The sequence below is a fragment of the Antechinus flavipes genome, chromosome 2 (genome assembly GCF_016432865.1).
Source record: "Antechinus flavipes isolate AdamAnt ecotype Samford, QLD, Australia chromosome 2, AdamAnt_v2, whole genome shotgun sequence".
NCBI classification, from domain to species: domain Eukaryota; kingdom Metazoa; phylum Chordata; class Mammalia; order Dasyuromorphia; family Dasyuridae; genus Antechinus; species Antechinus flavipes.
Window position 1 is genome coordinate 278,093,215 of NC_067399.1, and position 23,852 is coordinate 278,117,066.

Sequence of the window (23,852 nt, forward strand, 5' to 3'; positions counted from 1 at the left end):
AGCTCTGAGCTGCTTTCTGTGCTCTGGCTGCAGCCGCTGCCCGCAGACTGCTTCCGATTTAAATACCGTCCCCGCCCTCGCGCAAAAACAGACCCTTCCTGACGAGTCTCAAGGATGGTTTCTCTTGGTAAGTAATTGTATGTTTTTTTTTCAGTCGAGCATTAATTCAGAGGCATGAAATGCAATGGATAGTGAGAGAAAAACATGGAGGTTACACAGGAGTGTGCTTCCTCTCCGCCATCTTAGCCGGAAGTCTCTTTTTCCGAAGGGATTCCTTTATATTTGAATCTGACATCACTGGTCTAGAAAGCTGTTCCCAAATATCACTTCATTGAAACAACATATTCAAAACCAAAGTCATCTCTCTCCATATGTTTAACACCAAACAGATTCTCTCACTGTCAATGGCATTATTTTTATTCTAGCCCTAGACTAGAAACTTTGGAATCCTAAGATCACCTTGGCCTTTTCCCTCTATTTCATCCTCTTTATCCAAGATTCCTTTAAAATATTTTTAAGATCAAATGTTTCTCTTCATTCTGCTCCCATCCTTCTAGTCCAGGCTCTCATACCCAGAGTACTTAAAGAGGCTTCAATATAGTGTGCTGGACAATAATCTTTCTCTCAAATGAAAGCAGAGATTTGATCATATTACTATAAATCTAATAGCTTAATCCATCAAATCTAAATTCCTCTTCCAGATTACTATTATCCCATTACATTATGGTATAACAGCTAGGAAGCTGGACTTGGGAATCAGGACAGCAGAGGTTGTCTTTGCATATTGCCTAGTGTTCAAATACTTCAGCTACTTCCTAGCTATGGGACTCTATTCAATTAATATTCTGCCTCCTGTTTATAAATCAATTACCCAAAATGGAAGTAACATCAAGACTTACCTCACTGGGTTGTTGTAAGGATCAAATCAGTACCATCTATCAAGGTTTGCTTTTTATAAAGCTTTAAAATACTATAGCGAAATGAGCTATTATCACTACCCATCATCAATCCTTTGTCTAGGCAGGTCAGTAATCTCATTCCTAATTACTATTCTAATTTCAACATAGACTTTCTTTTCTTTCTCTGACCCATCTCAAGTTCCAAACTCTCTATGAATTCAAGAACAGTAAATGCCTGGCATACATATAGTGGATGCTTGTTAGAAGACTGAATATACAGTAAGAGGAAGGTACATGAAAAACAAATAAATGACTTTAATGCATGCTGGAATAATCAGGAAGGCCAGAGCAACGTATTGGCTTTTGGAGTATTCTGAATCCCATTCTCTGAAATCCTAATGGACTTGCACAACCTATCAATTGATTTTAAGGTCATTGTTCTCTAACGGTTGCCTACTAATTTATTGTAAACTCATTAAAAGCAAGGGATCAAGAAAGGACCTGGGGGCCTAGCACCTACCTAGTCTCAGATTTGGAGTAATGTGACCAGGTTCGATCAAGGCCTGTTTCTTTATCTGTCACTTTAGTGGGATGGCCTAAATGACTCCGAAGTTCGGACCGTGGGTCTCTTTAGGTAAGTCAGATAAGACTTATCAACAGCCTTCATGTGAAGGTTAAAGGTGAGCCACAAGCAGGTTCCAGCCCCTCAAGGTTGGAGGCCCGCCGCCCGCCTCCCTCCCGCCCCCTGAGTCGCGGGGACCAATCAACGAACTCGCGGAGACCAATCAACGAGCTCAGAGGGGGCTCGCGCGCAGAGTTCGCGGGAAGACGGTCGCCGACAGCGGCATGTTCCGGGGCCAGCGAGCCTGGTTTTGCCGAAGCGTGAGCCAGGATCTGCAGGAGCTCTGGGGTAGGGGACTTTCGGCCTTGCGGACTTGCCAGGCTCTACTGTCCCACCCCCGTGGGGGACCTGGGAATCCGGGAGGTACGGGTGAGGGCTCTGCAGCCTTTCTCCTCACACTGACACCCACTCTCTTCACAGTGGCCCAAGGCGGAGTGATCTGCAACGCTCGGGAGGCGGACTTTCTGTTCAGCTGTGACGCCTCGCACCCTGACACTATGAGGTATCCCTGCGCGTGGGCAGCTAACCACGTGGCTCTTTGCCATCTTTGCTCTGCAGACTTGTGTGCCTAAATGCGCTCCGCCTCTCACTCTGGGGTTGGCAAACCACCTGACCGACGAGCGAACTGAGGCCCAGGGCCATGCAGTTATACAGAGATTCTCATGGAGCAGTATAGCTGACGGTTCATCCAATCAGTATGCATTTATTAAGCATTCCTATATTCCGGAAATCTTAATAGAGTCAGAGGACCCAAAAGCAGAAGTGAGAGTTCCTACCCTCACGAAGCTTACGTTCTACTGAAGAATGCAACATATTCACTCATAAATACATAGTTATGAGAGAAGGAAAGAGGGAAAGACTTCACTATTAACTGGGGGAAATAAGTAACAGACTTTAGAACGAAAGGGTATGGGCTGAGCCCTAAAGAAAGCTAGGGGCTCCAGTATTTAATTGAGAAAAAAATGAGTATTCTACCTTTAAAGAATGAGATGTCATTTAGAACAAAGGAGTTTGTACTTTAAACTGGGGGCACTTGGAAGTCCTTTGACATCCAGAAGGTAAATTGTAAATACATCCAGCCGTTCTAGAGAGCGATTTGGAACTGTGCTCAAAAAGTTTTCAAAATGTGCATACCCTTTGGTCCAGAAGTGTTACTACTGGCCTTATACCCCAAAGAGATACTAAAGAAGGGAAAGGGACCTGAATGTACAAGAATGTTTGCGGCAGCCCTGTTTGTAGTGGCCAGAAATTGGAAACTGATGGATGCCCATCAGTTGGAGAATGGCTGGGTAAATTGTGGTATATGACATCCAGAGTTGACGGAGACCTCAACTAAATCAAAGCTACCTTGGTGGGAGGGGAAGTCTGTATGGTGGAAGGCCAGTTAAGGAAGCTACAATCTAATGGGGTAGGTGAGAAATGATTAAGGTCCTAATTTGGGTGGTTGTGTGAATAGAGATAAAGAATTGGATTTTAGAGTTATTGAGGAGATAGGATTGATGAGACTTGGTTTTGGATTAGAGATAGATAAGTATGGCTCCTATGAACCTAGGTGGTTAAAAGAATGTTGGGATCTAAAGAGGGAAGATTTGCTGTTTCTGAGAGGACATTCGATAGACATTGGGAAATAATTGATCTGATAGGCAAAGCAGAATTGAATTAGCTCAGAAGAAACTCAAGATGCACAAAGTTAGAGGAGCCACCCCAAATGTTCATAGGGAATATTTGTATTTTACTTATGGCAGAACATTCTAAGCTGAATGTAGTCTGATCAAGTACAGTGTGACACACTGTAACTCAACTCTAACATAGTGATGTCATTCTAGTCCTCTTCGAGAATGAAGGATAACCATTTTAGACATAATAGTTGAATTTATGAAAACTGCTGCTATTATTGACAGAGTATCATAGGAAGGAAAGATGAGAGGGTTCAGGAAAGATCTGAGGTACAGTCACCAATAAGAGAAGAGACATGGTTGATGATCTTGAAAGGGGAACTGAGAACTATCTTATCAGACAGGTAGGAGGAGAACCATAAAAATTCAGGAAAGAAAATTATCCAGTACCGGATGGCCATCCATTGAGGGAGACACAAGAGGTAAAACACACAATCAGAGGGGTCGGCCTTGTCAATGAGAAGAACTGTCTTATCCAAAACAGCAATGGAGGAGAGATAGTAGGGTGATGATGAGATGATTTAAATGTGAAATTGGAAAGGAGAGGGAGCTCTAATTTTTTTTTTTTTTTTTTTTTTGAGAATGAAGCAAGGTTCTTAGTAGGTGGGAGGAAAATTGGAAGTGGCTTTAAAATAGAAGGTTTAAAATATCCTCTGTGGAGAATATGGTGGAGTCATTTAAGGAAAACTCATGAAAAATTAAAACAGTGGAAGCCTCATTATGACTGGAGAATATAAATTTACAGTGGATCCATTTGGCAGAGTTGTGAGTTCCTCCAGCAGTGTGTGTGTGTGTGTGTGTGTGTGTGTGTGTATAGATATAGATATGTCATATATATGCATATATTGTACACATATACAATTGTAAATGTACAATTATACATATACATATAGATACATATATTAGATATATGTATATATCTATATCAATCAATCTATATCAAGTATTTATGAAACACCTACTATTTACCAAGTATGCTAAATACTGGGGATACAAAAAAGAAGACAGACAATCTCTGCCCTGAAGGAGTTCATGATATGATGGATAAATGAACAAACAGATATTTACAGCTACATACAGGATAAATAGGAAATAATTAAGAGAGGGAAGGCACTAAAATTGAGAAAGGTTGAGAAAGGCTTACTATAGAAGGTGAGCTTAGTTGAGTTCAGTAGTCAAGAATAGAGGAGGGAGAGCATTTCAGATGCAGGGGACAACCAGAGAAAATGCCTGTGGAGGGTGTCCTGTTCATGGAATGGCCAGGAAGTTAATGGCACTGGATCAAAAAGTGGCAGAATAAGGTCTGAAAAGATTGTAAAGGTAGAAGGAGTCTGTGTTATCAAAGACTTTGAACTAGAAGCAGTGAGTCTGAATAGGAAGATAGAAAGCAAAAATAATCCATTATTTGTAAGGGGATGTGAAGTAACAACCTATAGCCTCTAATAGTTGTGTGTATGTATGATTTGAGGAAGTCACTTAGACTCCTGGCCTTCAATTTCTTCTTCTGTATAATTAGGGGTCCAGGATAAAGGGGTTCTGAGATTTCTTTTAACAGTAATTCTAAGACTCTGTGTATGACTCACTGGTCATAGGCAAGTCTAAAACTGAATTGGTTATCTAAAGGTTGAAATTTAGAAGGAAGAAAAAAAGTGAGGCTGTGATTGATGACCTGAGAAAATAGTAATAAAGACAAAGAATGGATTTAGGAGGAGTGAGATCAAGAGCAGACAGGAGAATTTTCCATCACATCAAGTTTCAAAATTGAAAGCTGTCTCAGTTACAAAGCTTGTGGGTGTAGAAGGCCATCAAGGTTTTCTTTCATCCGTGAGCAAGGGGGAAAACACCCAAGGGAAAAAAAACATACAAAATGTTTGAATAGCTTCATGATTAAATTCTCTGTGTGGACTCAATAGCTTACTTCTTTCTCCTTCCCCTGAAGTGTGTCATCCTTATCTTTTCAAGGATTGAAGTTTGAGTTTAAACAAATCATTTCACCTTTCTCTTCTATTTATCAGATCTTTTCTCAAATTGACTAAGATATTAAATGTTTTAATGTTTGTTTTGCAAATTAAAATATTTCCCTTTTTTCTCCTAGAATATATCAAAGCTTTGATTACATGGAAGACAATGCTACAGTATTCCATGCTTATTATCTTTCTGCAATAGCGAATGCTGATATGAAAAATACAGTGTCTTTGGGTCACTATGTCCTTCCACCTGCCTGCCTGCAAAAAGGTTAGGAAAAGTAAAAAGTGTATAACGGTATTACAACATTTCAACAAGTACAATTACTCACCCAAAACCAATTTCTTAACTGCAATGTGTTTTAAATTGCAACTTTTCTACATCTCCTTCTTTTACACTGTTTTCTGCTACATTCATCACTAAATTTTATTCTCCCATCTTATTGCAAGAAAGCTTTTCCTTATACACAAGATATGATACTGCTTATTTTTTTAATTTTATATTCAATTTTTTTTTCAATTACATGTAAGCAAAAAATTTTAACATTAATTTTTATAGCTTTTTATTTACAAGATATATGCATGGGTAATTTTTCAGCATTGACAATTGCAAAACCTTTTGTTCCATTTTTCCCCTCCTTCCCCTCCCTCCCTCCCCCTATGGCAGGTAGACCAATACATAACATTAATTTTAAAATAACTTTTGAGTTCTATTTTCTCTTCTTTTTTATCTACCTTACCTTCTTAAGAAATCAAGCAATTTGATTATACATGTGCAATCATGCAAAACATTTCCATATTAGCCATGTTGTAAAAGAAAATTCAGACCAAAAAAATCAAGAATAATAAAGTTAAAAAAATAAAATATGCTTCAATCTATATTCAAACTCTATCACTCTTTCTTGGAAGTGGATAGCATTTTCATCATAAATCCTTCAGAAATGTCTTGGGTCATTGTATTGCTGAGAATAGCTAAGTTATACACAGTTAATCATACAATATTGCTGTTACTGTATTTTATTCTGCTCTGCTCATTTCATTTTACATCAATTCATATAAATCTTGAAATAGAGTATCTAGGCTGTTAAAAATCATAGTTTTCAGAGAATCACATGATTCTTAAATTAACTCTTTTCTGTTTTCTAAGTTTTTTGTTGTTAATCTCAGATATCTTACATTTTCTTCTATTTTCTTTCAGTTGTTTTGTTCTATTTTTTGCTTTCTCACAGTGATTGATTTTTATTTGGTTTATTCTTATTTTTTCAGAGAGTATTTCTTGGGTAAGGCTTAATATTTTCTCTTCTAAGCTATACATGCATACATATCTGTATCTGTACATTTATTTATTCAGTTACTATTGCTTTTAAAATTTTACAGCAATTGAATAATGGATTTGAGGAAGCCAATGCTCAGAGGAAATTTATTTTTTAATTTATTACACAAAGATAAAATATATATTGAGAATCTGTGCCTTTCAGTGACATACCCTCCTAGGTCCTTTTTGTTCTGACTTAGATATGTCATGGCATATATGAAATTCAACCAGGAGCTGCTGGCCAGTTCTTTTAGAACTTTAGACTGACCATGAATAGTACCTAAACACAAAGGATTTTATACTTAGTAATGATTAAATTTTAAAAAGGAGCTCTTAGCAAATTTATAGCAAACAGATCTCAAATTTATAGCAAGCAGATCTCAAGCACTTGTCATGAGTAGAATAGATAAGGAAACACATGTAGGTTAATCAGTTCTTTGGTGTTAACAACATCTACAGAATAATCCATTCACTCTAGCAATTTCTGCCTACATGTTTTCCCTCTGTTTTCCCACTTGGCCAAATCTGATTAGACTATCTCAAAAATGTAAAAGGAAATTATGTTGTATCATTCATTGTTCTTAGTCACAGTTATATTAAAATAGCATGATAACTGCTTTTTACTCAAACATTTGATGAGAATCAATGTGATCCCAGAATTGATCCCCCAAATCTTCATTCAGTCTGGGAGTACTTTAGAAGCAAATATGAAATTTAAACCTCTGTAATCTTTTTTTTAAAAATTGTAATCTTGTTGATCCTACATTTTCAAATCTGTTTACCCTACAAATTCTACAAATTGGAAGATCAGGCAAAGTTCTTAAACATTCTATGATGTCAAATTTAAAAATGGTTTTTCTGAATACCATTTATTCTTTTTTACTACAGAAATAAGAAAAAAAATTGGTAATTTTATTTGGGAGCAAAACAATCATGTGATGACAGAGAAGGTAAGAATAAATGATTGTTACTTTGACAGGCACCTTTTTGTACTTTTGGAAGAGAGTAATGATTAATTGTTTTATTTTGGAAACCAATCTCAGGAACATTTTTCATTTATTATCTTAAAGATGGTGATAATGATGACAATAATAATAGTAAAAGTCACAGCTAGAATTTATATAAGACTTACTATGTCCAGGGCAATGTGCTAAGCTTTTTACAAATATTATCTTATTTGATCCTGGAAGATGGGTGCCATTATTATCCACATTTTAAGTTGTAGAAACTGAAGAAAACAGAGGTTAAGTAATTTATTCAGTAGTTGATAAGTGTTTAAAGACTATATTAAAACTCAGATCTTCCTGACGCTAGGCCTAGAGCTATATTCACTGTGTTACCTAGCTGCCTAGGTTATTTTTATATAGATTTAATTTTTAAGTATGTTCATTCTCACTTTCCTATCCAGGGATATGTTTCTTATAATAAAGAATAAAAAGAAATTTTAAAAAGTATTTCAGAAAAACAAAATAATATGATGATTAAATATGTGAGCTGTTGCCATTATTGAGCTAAATGAAATTAAAAGTGCTTATTATTATTACATAATTAATCAGCTGCTCTGTTATGGTAGTTGTGTAGATTTATGTAAATGCAAAAAATTATATACAAGAGAATCTAAAATGTGATCATATTTATTCCACTAAGTGAGGAATACTTATATAATCCCAGTAACTCTACTATTATATTCTTTGCAACTCTACCTCATAAATTGTAGGTAGTAGATGGAAATTGTATGTGGTGGATGGATGGCACTTTTTTGCGTGCAAAAAGTAAAAATTAGCTAAATTTTCTACCAACTTCAGACTGATTTAATCATAATAATACTGTAACAATTTTACATTTTTTGCACTTATTTTTATTTGTTGGCTTTCCTCAACCTACCCCCAACCCCATTGTTTTTCATTTGGTAATGCCTATCTAATTTTCTTTATTTGTGTGCATTAAAAAAAATAAAAATAAAAACCCTGTTTGATTTTTTGAAATTGTTGCCTTTGTATTAAAAAATTAAATTAAATTTTTTTAAAAAAATTAATGTTTTACTGAGGCAAAAAAAATTTTTAATCTTAGTCATTTGCTAATTCAGTCGTCTCCCAGTGGAATCCTCCTTTAAGCAAAACCAAAGCACAGTTTACCTTTGATTCCAACTAGATTTCTAAGAATTATTAATAAAGGGATGATTAGTGAATATCTAGACAAGGAAGTTATGATTACAGAAAGCTAGCATGGATTCATTAAGAACCATATCACATTATATATGTATATATATAATTATATCACATTAATTTTACTTCCTTTTTGAATTAGTCTAGTAGATTAAGAGGATTAGATGGGTTTGCTTAGATTGTAGCAACATATTTTAAAAAGTCTTTAATGCTGTTCTTTTGGAAGAAATGGAGAGATTTGTTTCAGATAATACAGCTAGGAGAGTTCAGATTTGGTTGAATGATTGGGCCCAAAGAGTAAACATTAATTGTTCTATGTCAGATTGAAAGGACACATCAAGTTGAATGCTTCATGGATTTGTGCCTGGTTCTTAATGATGAAAATTCTTATCAGTGATTTGTTTAAGGTATAAAATGATGTGCTTATCAGATTTGCAGATTAACAAAACAGAGTGGGAGAGCTAATGTATTGAATAAGAGAGTTAAGATATAAAAAGATTTTGTCTCACTTAAATCTCTTTTTATATTATTACATTGCCTATGTTTCTTAGCATTGTAGTAATTTAAAAGTACAAATGAGGTCCACTTAACATTACATCCTATGCTCTTAACACTTTTTTTTCAATAAGTACTCCCTATCCAGTCTCAATATCAGTAATATCTATAAAAATTATATCTCATTAAGGCAGTGTGCATTAAAATATTATTTTTAGTAACAAAATATGTAAAATATTTTTATCATTCCTCTTTGGCAATGCCTGATTTTTCATTTATAGCAACACCAATGCATAGCAATAAATTATATAGAAATTAGTGTGAAGCATCCTATCATAAATACCCCTTTTTTGTTTTTAAAAATTAATTTCTCTCTCCCATTATGCTCCTCCTTAACTAATGAAAAAAACAGACTCCCCCCCTAAAAAACACACAAAGGTTTTGAATTTTAATGAGGTAAATGTTACATTTTATATTTAGGTTCAAAAAAATCAACTTCATAAATTAGAGATGGCACAGCTAAACAATAATTCATCTGAAAAAGATTTGAAAATTCTTGGAGATTGCAGATTCAATATGAGTCAACACTTTGAGATAATAGCCAAGAAAGCTAGTGTAAGTTGGGGCTTTATTAATTGAAGTGAGAGAATACAGAGCTAGGGAAGGGACAGCCCTGCTATATATACTCTGCGCTGGTCAGATTATTTTTAGATTACATTTTCTATTGCAGGTCCTGCTTTTTTAGGTAGGACTGGCAAATTGCACCTTAATTAGAGGAGAATATTAAGGATAGTGATGATACCTCAAGATTATGCCATATGAGGAAAGAGTCGGGCATGTTTAAATGGGAATAAAATAGTCATAGAGAAGATGTGATAGCAGTCAAATAGTTGAAGTGTTGTCAGGTGGAAAACAGACTAGATTTGTTCTGCTTAGCCCCAAAGGGAGAAACTAGAAATGCTAGGTGGAAGGTTCAAAGAGGCAAATTTAGGCTTGATTAGAAAAGTCAACATTTTCTAACAAAAAGAATAGAATGGATTGCCCGTAGAGATAGTAATAGATTCTCCCTATTGAAGGTTTTTGGTAAAGACTGGGTGACTACTTTCCGGGATGTTATAGGGGGCATTCTCATAAAGTTATGAATTAGATTTTTTATTTAAAACATTTTACTTTTTTCTGATTTACTTTTTTTTCCTTTTTTTTTTAAATTACAGCTTTTTATTTACAAGATATATGCATGTGTAATTTTTCAGCATTGACAGTTGCAAAATCTTTTGTTCCAATTTTTCCCCTCCTTCCCCCTATCCCCTCCCTCAGATGGCAAGTAGACCAATACATGTTAAATAAAAACATCTTACTTTTGTTTAAGAATGCATAGTAGTTAAGTCATCTGTGAATTGTCTTTTTACAAAACTTATTTGTCTATCCACAGCCCAATGAGGTAAAGCCAAGTGAAATAAAGAATCTCAGGAAAAATACTGAATTATCAAGACAACCTGAAAAAGATATATACATAAGGTATTATATTTGTCACTACTTATTATTGAGATGATTATTTTAAAAATACAAATCAGTGATCCAACTTTTAATCCTTGAAGTTATAGGGAGTGGAATGGTGAATGGAGGATGCAATTTACAATCATTTATTTCTTGAATGTCTAGATAAATTACTGAAAGACTAATAGTACAACTATAAAATTTAATTTTCTGTATTTCTTCGATTCATTTATTCAACAAGCATGCTGTATTATGGAGCTGAAAAGTTTCATTAGGATACAAGATTGTAGCATAGAATTGTCAGTTAAAAAAATAAGAATTAGGAAATAAACTAGATCTTTATTTGTTTTTAAATGGAGATGTCATATTTTGAAGCTTAGACACTACCAAAATACCATCTTACTTATAGCCCAGCTCCTACCCATTGTTCTCTTGCTTATTGGGATCATTAAGTTTGATTCTCCTTTTGACTAATTTTAAAAAGGGCTCAGTGTCAAAGCCTGTTTGGGAGAAGTCAATAGGAGAGAGAAACTGCAATAATTCTAGTAGGGGAGAAAGGAAAAAAAAAGGCATAATCAGAAGAGAAAATAAATGTAATTTTTAAGAATTTAAGAGGAATAATTAGGTAAGCAGTAGCCCAAGTAAGGAAGGAAGCAAAGACGCTGTCTTCAGGTCTTGATTCTGCAACTCAACTGCTTTTCCCCAAAATTAGTCTCTACATAAAGCTATTTGGTGTGAAATCACCAGAGGGCACAGTTGCAGCACAAATAAAATCTGGATTGTAGTTACGCTCCAAAAAGTCTCAGATCCCAAGAATTTACCAAGAGGAAAAGATTTGTGAGGAGGCCATTCTGACTTTTATTGTTACAGCCGAAGAGAAATTTATTTTGCTTGAATTAGCTGATAATTTTGCAAATGTTTTAGTTGTTGGGAAACAAATACCTGTGGTTCCCATTTTCTATGAGCAATGTTATTTATTCTTGGAGGAATTTAAATGAATCCTATTTTTAGCCATTTAATATTCCTTAATATATTTCAAGACTACTAATCTTTTTTCTTTTACAAATGTTAATGTTTTGATTTATTTCATCAAACATCTCTCAATTACATTGAAAAAAATTTTAACATTTATTTTTTAAAATTTGAGTTCCAAATTCTCATCCTTCCTTTTGCCCTTCCACTATTCCTTGAGAAGGCAAGCAATATGATAGTGAATTTTATACATGTGAATGTTGTAAAAGGAAACAAATATACCTAAACAAGAAAAATAAAGTTTAAAAACAATGCTTCAGTCAGTATTCAAAGTTCATTAATTCTCTTTATGGAGCTGGATAGCGTTTTTCATTGTGGGAAGACTAGCTTTTTAATTACATTTTTATATTTGTATTACTATGGTCAGATTCATGGAATTTTTAGTTGATTTTCAGAACTTCCATTGAAAAGAAACTCATTAAAGGAAGGACATTCTTGTTCCAAAAGGAACAAATTATTTTATCTGGAATGAGAGTGTGTCCTTGTTAATAAAGAATAAGCATTTGTAAGTTATTTAGTTTTTGAAAGTATTAGAATTCAGTTAAATATACAAGACAAAAAATACATTCACCATAATTTTAAAATTTGTTTAAAATGTCAAAAGACATTTTAAAATCTTATTCAGAATCTTGAAATTATTAGGGTAATGATGCATGGAGATGCTAATTAATAAAGATCTCATTAATGAATGCTGAATAAGTTTGCTCTTTTATGTTTTTATTATAAAATATGCAACAATTTTTGAAGTGTATTTATCGTCCCTGCCTTCTTTTTGGAATATTTGGCATTAATCCTTTGCGTAAAATTGCATGGAAAAATGAACTAACTCTTTTATTTAAGACATTCCAAGTAAACTTTTAAGAGTATGGAGCTAAATATCTCATGAACCAAAAAAGTACTTCTTTTAACTCTTAACTTTGTAAGAATGATTGTTAGGAACACAAAAGATTATACATAAATATTGTTTTGCTCAATAAGACCTAGGTTCAGAACAATGAGACACTGAAGCTACCATATGTTAAATTTAAATAGTGTTATAGTTTTGTTTTGTTTTTAAGTCTGAGTAGAATCCAGAAAAAGAAATACAAATTGTAACCTATCGGGCTTTGACCTGTATATTTCATTTTGCAGCACAAAAAACCATTTCTCAAGGACTCCAGTTACAGGAAAACAACTGTATTATCCTCTTCAGAATTATCCGGTGAATAACATGGTAACAGGTAAAAAAAAAAAAAAAAAAAAAAAAAAAAAAAAAAAAGAAAGAAAGAAAAGTTTAAACAGATTTCTATAGAGAAGATACAAGTGATTAAGTTGTAGGAATAAAATATAATATAATGCATCAGTAACTTGGCAAATCAAGCCCATTATCTTTCAGTCATAGAAATGGAGGCCAGGGAGCATAATTCCTACTCAGATGCTATACTTAGTTGATAATTAATAGTATTAATTAACTAACAATAGGCAGTAATAATTGAGGTTTTTTTGGTTCAGACCTGTGATTTCTTTGATGTGGAAAATTTCTGGTGAGGAAATACAATTCCCTCTATCTGTGCAAGTGTGAACTGTTTTGTAGCTTATAGTCTCAGAGAGTTACCTGAGAGATCATAACATGGAGAAAGAACCTAGGTTTTCCTTATACTATCTATCACTCCAGATAACTTCGCAAGAAACCCAGATTGTGGAAGAAATAGAAGCCAGCAGCTCCCAAAGCCAACTTCAAATAGTAACTGATAGGATCATACTATTGAGAAAGGGGAAATAGTGAATAAATAGGGTTAAGTGGGTACATTAATTTTTTTTCAGATTTAAATTTTTTATTGTGAACTTAACATAAACATTTCAGTATACAAAGAACAAAAAAGAGGATTGTATATGACACTGAATTTGTTCTATACAGTTTTTAAAAAACATAATTGAATTTAATACAGTGACAAAATTGCTTTGTGTTCTCTTCTGAATTTTTTTCTTCTGAGCACTTTTAAAATATTTTTGATTGCTATTTTCTTTGCTTTTTTTGTATCTTTATTACTACCTACCAAATCACTCCCTTCTCACCCTAAAGAAGCCATCTCTTATTACAATGGTAAGCAATAGTCAAGCAAAACAATTCAACAAATCAGCCATATCTGAAAATGTATGTCTCATTCTACACCCTTTCCATATAACCTTTTTACCAAAAAGCATGTGCTGTACTTCATCATCTGTCTCCTGAAATTGTAATTGGTCCCCATACTGATCAGAGTTCTATATTTTTTTCAGAATTGTTTTACATTTCACAATTGTGGTTGTCATGGAAATTGTTCTCTTGTTTCTGTTTATGGAAGGTAGCATAGTCTAATGGTAGCCATGCTCTTCCATGATACTGCATTTATTAAAAAAAAAAAAGAAAAAATATTGTCAGTAGAATTGGTTGGCTTAGAAAATCTTGGCTTCCTGGATGTGCAAAGGTGATAAATTATATCTAAAGAAAGATCGATAAAAGAAATCAATATTGATGTTTTAATTAAGACATGAAGTAAGATTTAGACATGTGCTACTATACCTCATTCTTTATTGCTGGATAAAGAGAAGATCTGAGCTATTACCCCTTTCCCAACACATCCCCCATACCACCATCACCATCTCTGCCACTAAAAATAAAGTCAAATATAATTCTAGAAAATAGTTGGCTGTCACACAGAGACATAAATCCAATTATTTTATTCAGCCCAGAGTTATCTATATGATAGCGTAAATAGAATGTTGAATTTGGAGTCAGGAAGATCTGAGTTCAAATCCAGCCTCAAACACTTACTAACAGTATGATCCTTAGCAATTCACAACCTCTTGGTGCCTCAGTTTCCTCATGTGTAAAATGGGGACAATAATGCTCTAGGATTGTTGTGAGGATCAAATGCTATTATTATTGTTGTTATTATTACTATTGTTATTATTGTTTATGGGTTTGAAGGAAAAATAACTGTTTCTTGTTTTTATGCATGTATACATTAACAAATAATTCTTCACCTCCTTACATTTGTATTTTTATATTCAATTTTTTAAAAATCCACTTTTGGGAGTGGGAAAGGGAATTGGAAAGAGCTTTTAGTTAGGTGCTTTTAATTTCTTCATTGGCAAGTTATGGTTCTTTGATCATTCAGTCAAAGAACAAGCATTTACAGATGCTTACAATGTGTTAGAGATACAATGATAAAAAGAAAGAGAGAGATCTAGTCCCTGTCCTGAAGATGCTCACATTCTTTTGGGGGAAATGACACTTAAAAACAGGGAAATACAAAATACACGTAAAGACAAAGGAATGAGAGGAGAGGGCTCTCTAGTACTTGGAGGGTGAAAGGGAGAGACCAGGAAAAGCTTTCTGTTTAAGGAGACACTTGAGTTGAGACTTCAGGCAGAGAGACAAGATTCTAAGGGGTAAAGATGAGGAAAGAGTTCACAATGGATAGATATGAAGGAGCAGTCACCTGGGCAAAGATTCTTGTCCTGTATAAGGAACAAGAGCAGGCCTGCTTTACTGATTAGAGAATAGAAGTATTATATGTATGTATGTGAATACACTCAAATGTGAACCTCTATAATAGCCTGCTTAAAACAACAATATGTAATAACTGAACATTTTTATTTCAAAACTGTCTTTGTTTTTCCTTCCTTCCTTTTTTCATCTTCCCTCCCTCCTTTTCTTCCTTCCTTCCTTCCTTCCTTCCTTCTTTTCTTCATTTCTTCCTCCCTCATTGTCACTAATTCCACTGCTTTCCACCTTCCATCCTTAAATAATTCAGTTTGGTTTTCAATAAACTTTCAGCACCTACTATGTTCCAGGCACTCTGCTGAGCCCTGGGAGATTCCAAAAGAGATCAAAAAAAAAAAAAATTCACTATCTTCAAGAAGCTTACATTGAATGGAGGAGAAAACATGCAAACAAATATATACAAAGCAAGCTATGTAAAGGATAAATAGGAAATAATTAACAGAGAGAAGATACTGAAATTAAGAGGGTTTAAGGAAGGCTTCCTCAGAAGATGGGATTTTAATTGGGACTTAAAAGAAGTCAAGGAGGTCAGTAGTCAGAGAGGAGAAGGAATTCCAGGCATGAGAAACCAGAGAAAATACCAAAACTGAGATAGAATGTCATGTTTGTGCAAAAGCTAGCAAGTGAATTTCACTGAGTAAAATGTACATACTGAGGATTAAAGTGTAAGCACACTAGAAAGGGAGGAGGGGGATCGATTGTTGTGCCCTTTCTAGAGCCCCCAACTTGGGGTGACAACATGTACTATTGCTTTCTAGAACTCCCACCCCGGGGTGATTAAATATATCTTAGAAATGATGAGGTGGGCTCCCGAGAATAGTGGGGGGAAATGGAGTCCGTTTGTTCCAAGGACTTTCCCCTTTATATAATGTAACAAAAACAACTCTGAGCAAGTGGGACCACATAAACAACTTGTTATGTAGTTTGCCACCTGGTATCACTCTGCTTCTATCTCAACACAGATTGTCACCACCCCATGAGAGCCCTTAGGGGAGATGGGGAAGCAAACCAGGCATTGTTAGCAGGTTCCTTCTGGGCTGAAGGGTTCTATACTTCACTCAAGTTTCCCCACTGACCCTCTACACTAGATTATAATGAGCTTTAAATGCCAAGAAAAAAATTGTATTTGAGTCCAGAGATAATAGGGAGCCACTGGAGTTTATTGAGAGGTGTGACTTGATCAGATTTGCATATTAGGAAAATCACTTTTAGTAGCTGAATGGAAAATAGATTGGTAAGGGGAAAGACTTGATATAGTCCCTCTCACCTCAGAAAGCAGTAAGCAATCATGTGGTGATAAGGGCCTGTACTAGAGGGGTGGCAGATGAGAGAAGGAGGTGCATAAGAGAGATGTTGCCAAGGTAAATTTGTCAGATCATGGCAACAGCTTGCATCTGAGGAGTGAAAAAGTGAAAAATCCAGACTGGGACTGTGGTATTGCCCTCTATAGTATAGGAAGATGGGGAGGAGAGAGTTAAGGGGGAAAGATAGAGTTCTGTTTGGAACATAAGTTTAAGATGTCTGTTAGAGTTGGAGATGCAAGACTGGAGGTCAGGAGAGAGACTGGGGCAGGATAGGTCGACTTGAGATTCATCAGCATAAAGATAGTAATTAAGTGCCATGGAGTTGATGAGTTCCCCAAATGAAGTAGTTTAGAGGGAGAAGAGAAAGAGACCGAGGATAGAATCCTGAGGGACCCCTGTGATGAGAGAGGATGGGGTCTGGGAGAGGATCCAGCCAGGGAGATAGGAGTGGTCAGAGAAGTAGGGGGAGGACCAAGAGAAAGGTGAAGAGTTAGCGTCTGAGGCTGCAGAGAGGTGGAGGAGAATGAAGGTGATGGAATGGTAAGGCCAGAAGAGTGAGAGAGTAGAAGCATCTATCTATAGAGAGTCTTTTTGAGGGCCAGAATACAAAGGGCAGAATAGAAATGGGATAATAATTAGCAGGGCCAAAACACATTCCTTATAACAAATAAGCATAGTCAAGCAAGCAAATTCACACATTTGCCACATCCAAAAATGGTTTTGAGTCTGTTGTGCTTAGCAGTTCCTGGCCCATGGTAGGCTCCTAATTAATGCTCATTCCCCTCCTTTCCTACCTCTCCTCTTTTCTTACACCATATACCCTACTGTATACTTGGCCGTCCAGTGACACTGGCCTTCTTGCCATTCATCAAACGACATTCCATCTCAAACTCTTTCCTAGTCCTTTTTTTTTTAATTTAATTATAATTTTTTATTGACAGAACCCATGCCAGGGTAATTTTTTACAGCATTATCCCTTGTACTCTCTTCTGTTCCGACTTTTCCCCTCCCTCCCTCCACCTCTCCCCCAGATGGCAGGCAGTCCTATACATGTTAAATATGTTGCAGTATATCCTAGATACAATATATGTGTGCAGAACAGAACAGTTATCTTGTTGCACAGGGAAAATTGGATTCAGAAGGTAAAAAATAACCTGGGAAGAAAAACCAAAATGCAAACAATTTACATTCATTTCCCAGTGTTCTTTCTTTGGGTGTAGCCGCTTCTGTCCATCACTGATCAATTGAAACTGATTTAGATCTTCTCTTTGTCAAAGAAATCCACTTCCCTGGTCCTTCTTAATGCTGGGGCTTCCCTATGTTGATCATCTCCAATTTATGCAGTATCTCTCTGGTTTGTACATAGTCATTTGCATGCCTTCTTCATTAAACTAATTTTCTGAGCAATTTCATGCTAAAACTGGGATCTTACCTTCCTTTCTAAGCCACTTTTCATTTATCCTAACTCAAAAGGAACAAAAAGATTGGGAGGGGGGCGAGGAAAGGAAGCCTGACACTTCAAATATAGTTTTCCCTCTGTAGGTTATATCTCTATTGATACAATGAAGAAATTCCTTGGGGAGCTACATGACTTCATTCCTGGAAGCTCAGGATACTTGGCATATCATGTTCAAAAAGAAATCAACCTCTTTTCTGCTGTAAAAAATAAATTGAAGAAAAAATGTTAAGTTGGATTATCCTCTGCTCATCTATTTTCTATAAAATATGTTACTAAATTAAGCATTGTTTAATATTACTAATCTTATCTTTAAATTACACTTTCTTTTCCTCAACATCAATTTAGAACTTTTTCTCCTTAGAAAATTTAGAACCATTTTGGTCAGATAATAGAAGTTCTATAGCAAGTTATTTTGCCTTAATTTGTGGCATTGACCAAACAAATTATAAAATTCGCATTTTTTTGTGTTGTAGTTGTTATTGAAATGTCCATCCCAGTATAAGTCTTATATTTACCCTTTTCTGTAAAAGTATGTCTTTTGGCTTAAAATTTCTATATAATAAGTTTATTGCTGTTAAACTCCATAAATATGAACATGCTTCTGAAAATTCAATTTTACATACAGTATTATGGAATACTATAGTAAATTTTGAACTAAGAAATAATAATGAGGAGCAGCTAGGTGGCGCAGTGGATAGAGCACCAGCCCTGAATTCAGGAGGACCTGAGTTCAAATTTGATCTCAGACACTTAATAAGTCCTAGCTGTGTGACCTTGGGCAAGTCACATAACCCTGATTGCCTCAGCAAAAAAGAAAGAAACAGGGAAAAAAAGAAAGAATAATGACTTACTTTCTTTGCTAAAAATTGAATAGTGTTTAGGAATTGATGTATAAAAAATATTAAACTTAATATTGTATAATTATGGTCTAGTTTGATACCATCACCCTCTCAAACTTGTTTCTTTAGAGTAATTTCTTTAATATTATTATGATCTTTCCAGAGTTTTAAAAAACCCAGATTTATTCATGTCTGGGTCAGGCTTTCTTAACGGGTGTGTGTGTGTGTGTGTGTGTGTGTGTGTGTGTGTAACTTGTACTCCTTTGGCATAAAGTCTGTGGATGTCTTCTCAGAATAGTATTTTTAAATACATAAAATAAAATGCATAAGATTACAAAGGAACTAAAGGTTATAAAGTTTTTTGTGTGCAAGATTCATGGATCCCCGATTAAGAATCTCTGGCTTAGGGCAATTCTCTTATATAGATAGATACCACTGCTTATTAAACTGTTAAAAAGTTAAGAAATAAGTACCAGGATCTGAACCTATTAATTTACAAAATATTTTTAGTTAGTCAAAATAGATTAGAAGAATAGAAAATTGAAAAAGTATCCTAGACTTAGGCATTAAGCGCTTATCTCTGATGGTTTGCCTAATTTTTACAAATATCTATAGTTAGTAACTTATAAACAATTTATAATAAGCTTATTGCAAATAAATAACTTTCTTGGATCGTTTTACTATGTATAGCTTCCTTAGAAATATTTCCTAGTTACAGTAAATTTGAGGGCATACATCTGATTGCTCTGATTATATAAAAAAGCAAACCTTTCTTCAAATATTACAAACTATTCTTGGAAATTACAGGTAATACTGATACCAGGTAATGTGTATTCAGGTTTCTTGGGAGTATTTAGCATTCAGGAATGAGTGTCTTAGATTAAAAAGCTCAACTGTTCCTCAAACATCAATGTGTGTATATAGGAAAAGGTCAGAAATGACATATCCTTGGAATACTGCCAACCAAGAAATGAAATGGGCAGGTCTAATGATTCACAATGATAACTTTTTGTTGATTTAATGAGATAAAAAAACACTAGGCTCTCAGCTATTATTCCATTCTCTCTTATTTCCTTTAGTGAGTCTAATGGATGTTGTATCTCCCTCTTTCTTAAAACATTCTGTATTTTCAAAACTGCTAGTCTGTTGCTTTCATAAACTCTTACTGCCCTTTGTTCATCTCCTCTTGGCATCAACTATAGTCATCCCACTCAGCACCACCCCCAATTCTTATTTTCTAATAAAATAGTTGCTGTTTCTATTAATGGCTGGGTTTTTGGTTTAAAAATGTGATTTGTGAAGAATAAAAGACTTCAGAACTTATCATTTTGCAGGTTCCTACTTTTAAGGCAGAAAACCAAGCGATCTCAGGCTTTGTATATGTAAAACATCGGCAGATATGTAACATTGGAGTTATATAAGTTTTAGCCCATATGCCAGCTGGGCCCCGGCCTTTGCCATAAAAGGATTATAGATTTTGTTTTTTGGAAGGAGGAAAGTGGCCTCACAAGATACCTCTTGCTTATTTTCCTAACCTGGAAACATTAGTACCCGGCTTGTATTTACCAAAAAAAAATCTGACTTCTGCTGCCGTCCAAGAAAACTAGAAATAGTAATAGTTGGCACATTTTTCTTAGAAAAAGAGCCTTGTTCTCCCTTGTACACATTCAGGTTATGAAAACACCGCAAAATATTATGCATAAACAAAAACACAGAAAGCACTCATGTCCAAGCCCATCAACAATCCAGAGGGCTTTTCCACCTTCTCCATGGGGAAAGAGCTCACTGATGTCCATGGTATCTCCCCACCATACATTCTGCATGACTCACTGTGCCAGCAAGGCTAGCTGTGCCTCAGAGCACAGTTTCCTGATAGTCTAGTCTCTCATTCCATTAAGGGTCCCTGATGTAATGCTTCCAGTCCAAACTCGTCTCCTTATTTCTTTCTCTGTAAAGACTCTCTTTTTTCTGGGGGACTGTGCATCTTTAGTAGCTTATAGGTGTTCCTTCCTGGGTGACCTTTTTCTAGCTCTAGATCTTCATTCTCCATCTGTATTTCTGTTGAGGTTTCAGCCTCCATCTGGTGCTAGTTTATTGATGCACATGGCTGTGCTGTCCATTCACCAAGTCCTTTGTTTAGTTTAGCATCTCTTATTATCTTTTTTTAATTTGTAAATTTTTATTCATTTTTAACAAATACAAAAGAAGAAAAGGAAATAAAAGAGAACTTTTCCACGTACATAACAACATAGAGGAGGATCCAACATAAAACAAATTTCTATTTCAAAAAACCTATAAAATAAATACTACATATTTATTTCAAAGCTACACAGGTTTTTTCAGCTTTCTGGATTTTCTTTTGTTCTTTGCTGTGCAAAAGAAGGTTACAATTAAATGTTTTCTTAATATATGTGTGTATATATTTTACATATACACATGTACATATGTGTGCATATATAGTTATTTATAAATATACACATATACCCTTATATACTTACATGTAAAACTATTATATATTTCTACTTGCCATCTTTTTCTGGAGCGAGATAGCATCTTTCTTCAATTTGTCCCAAGTCTTTCCATGTTTTTCAGAATCGACCAGCTCATCATTTTTTACACTACAGCAATACTCCAAAATAATCACATCCCATTGGAGAAATTGCTTATGAAAGTTTCTTCCCCATTTTCTGCACTCCTTTTATCTTTGGATATGTTAATTTCATTTACATAAGAACATTTTAGTTTAAAATAAATTATACATTTCAACAATACTGTCACCTTATAACATAGTTTAAGATCTGATACTGCTGAATTGTCTTTCTTTACATATTTTTACCCTTGTTGCTTTGAACTCCCACTACCCTTAAGGATGACATGTTCCCTCATGCATCTGGAAGCTGTCTCCTGTAAACCAAGAGATGACATCACATTTGTTATATTTGTTATCAAAATATTCTCAGGAGTTAGGTGTAGCAGGAAATTATTTAGAAAACAATTTCCCTAACTTCAATATGTCTGTGATCTCAACAGCCTAAGTACTCTTTATGGGTACAAATTGAAACCCCTTCCCCATTTCATCTTATTCCATTTTTTAATGTGTTAGTTGGTATATTCTTTAAAAATACTATTTATTCTTTAGAATATACCGGAAACCTATTTTTTAAAAAATCTAGAGGGGCAACTAGGTGGTACAGTAGATAGAGCACCAGCCTGAAGTCAGGAGGACCCGAGTTCAAATGTGGCCCCAAACATTTAACATTTCCTAGCTGTGTGACCCTGGGCAAGTCACTGAATCCCAATTGCCTTAGCAAAAAACAAACCAAAAAAAAAAAAAAACCTAGAAAAATTCAAGTGGAACACCTATGTTCTTCTTGTATAATCTATCTTTTTGATACATGATTAGCCCACTTCCTTTTTCTGCCGCAAATAGATAATGTCTTTTAGAAGGAGAACTTATTGGTTTATGACACTTTAAGATTTACAGAATGTTCCCACATGTGATGGTCCAGTCCTGGATTTAAGGGAAAATGTCAGTTATGGGATTCCTGCTTCTCTTTTATCCTGATGTATCTAGACTATGTTACAAAATACAAGAAGTCTAATCAATAGCAGATCCACTCTCCCAGGCCGGCAAGGTCCCTCCTAAATATTGGAGCCCATAAGCTTTTCTATTTGGAATAAAAGAACCTGAAGAACCTTTATGTGATCTATGCCAAGTAGTCCCCAGTCCCTTTGGATATGATAATCTTAAACAGATTCTAAGGATGCACATAGGGTTTGGCGCTCACTTAGGATTAACCATTTCTGTCTATCCCTACTTTCCTCTAGGAAGGAGGTGTAGTCTGACTCTATTATGCCCTATTTCACAACAGCCATTTGAAATAATAATAAAAACTAGCATTTGCATACTACTATAAAATTTACAAAGCATTATACAAATATCTTATTTCATCCTCACAGTAACTCAGGAAGGTAGGTACTATGATTATCCTTATTTTATAGGTGAAGAAACTGCTAATTGGGTAAACGACTTATTCAGGATCACTCAGCATAAATCATCTTCCTCACTTTGGGTCTGTGCATTTATTCACCATGCCACTTAGCTGCTTATAAGTAAACAGTATAAGAATTATCATCTCTTTCTTGCAGTGAAAAAACAGAAAATGAGAAAGATTAACTGACTTGTCCAGCAGGGTCAAAGAGTTAGAAAATAACGATATGAGCCTCTTTTTTTGATACCACTTCTCATGTGCAAAGTCATCTTGTTAATATCCTAACTCCTACATGTACTGACCATTTATGGTAAAAGATAGTGCTCTCAAATAAGTGATCTTGCAAAGGGAAAGCACAGAACAGAGTAGTTCTTAGCCCATTCTTTCATTTAGTAGCTAATTTACCTAGAATATGTAATAGTCAGTGGTGAACCAGCAAGTATAATGATTTTAGTATTTATCTTAACACTGCCTCTTTCTGGCATGTATGTAATTATTTCCATGTTGTCTCCCCCATTAGAATGTGAATCTTGAGGGCAAGGATCATGTTTTTGTAATTTTTTTTCGCCTCAGTACTTGGCACATAATAAGCACTTAATAAATGGTTATTGATTGTGGCCTGGCCTAAGAGGGGAAGTTCAGGGTAGTGAGGTTGTTCTAACAGTGTGAGATTGTTGTTCAGTCGTTTCACTTGTGTCTGACTTTGTGATCCCATTTGGGATTTTCTTGGCAAAGATGCTAGACAAAGATCCCCTTCTCCATCTCATTTTTACATAAGAAAACTAAGGCAAAGGCTTGCCCAGCTAATAAGTATCTAAGGTCAGATTTAACTCAGGAACATTAGTCTTCCCTACTTCAGGCCTGAAGTTCTATCTATTACTACACCTAGTTGCTCTAAGTGCCCTAAATTTCTCAGTATTGTGGCATTTTTACATTTTCAAGTTCATGTGAATAAGATTCAATACCTCATTACTTTTAAGGTAAAATTTTAGTGGACAAGCTAAAAAGTGATTTTTAAGCTACCTGGTACTTAACAAGAAAGAATAGTTTAATTTATTTTAAAT

General features: G+C 35.0%; 1 protein-coding gene across 1 annotated transcript; it reads left to right on the plus strand.

Annotated features, from left to right (window-relative positions):
- The first annotated feature begins 1,206 nt into the window (after positions 1–1,206).
- On the plus strand, positions 1,207–18,186 carry TERB2 (telomere repeat binding bouquet formation protein 2). Its single transcript, XM_051977256.1, has 7 exons — positions 1,207–1,809; positions 1,942–2,023; positions 5,293–5,432; positions 7,365–7,426; positions 10,569–10,654; positions 12,797–12,885; positions 18,041–18,186. Exons 1-7 carry the CDS (start codon positions 1,746–1,748, stop codon positions 18,184–18,186), a joined length of 669 nt encoding a protein of 222 aa, XP_051833216.1. The 5' UTR covers positions 1,207–1,745.
- The last annotated feature ends 5,666 nt before the right edge of the window (positions 18,187–23,852 follow it).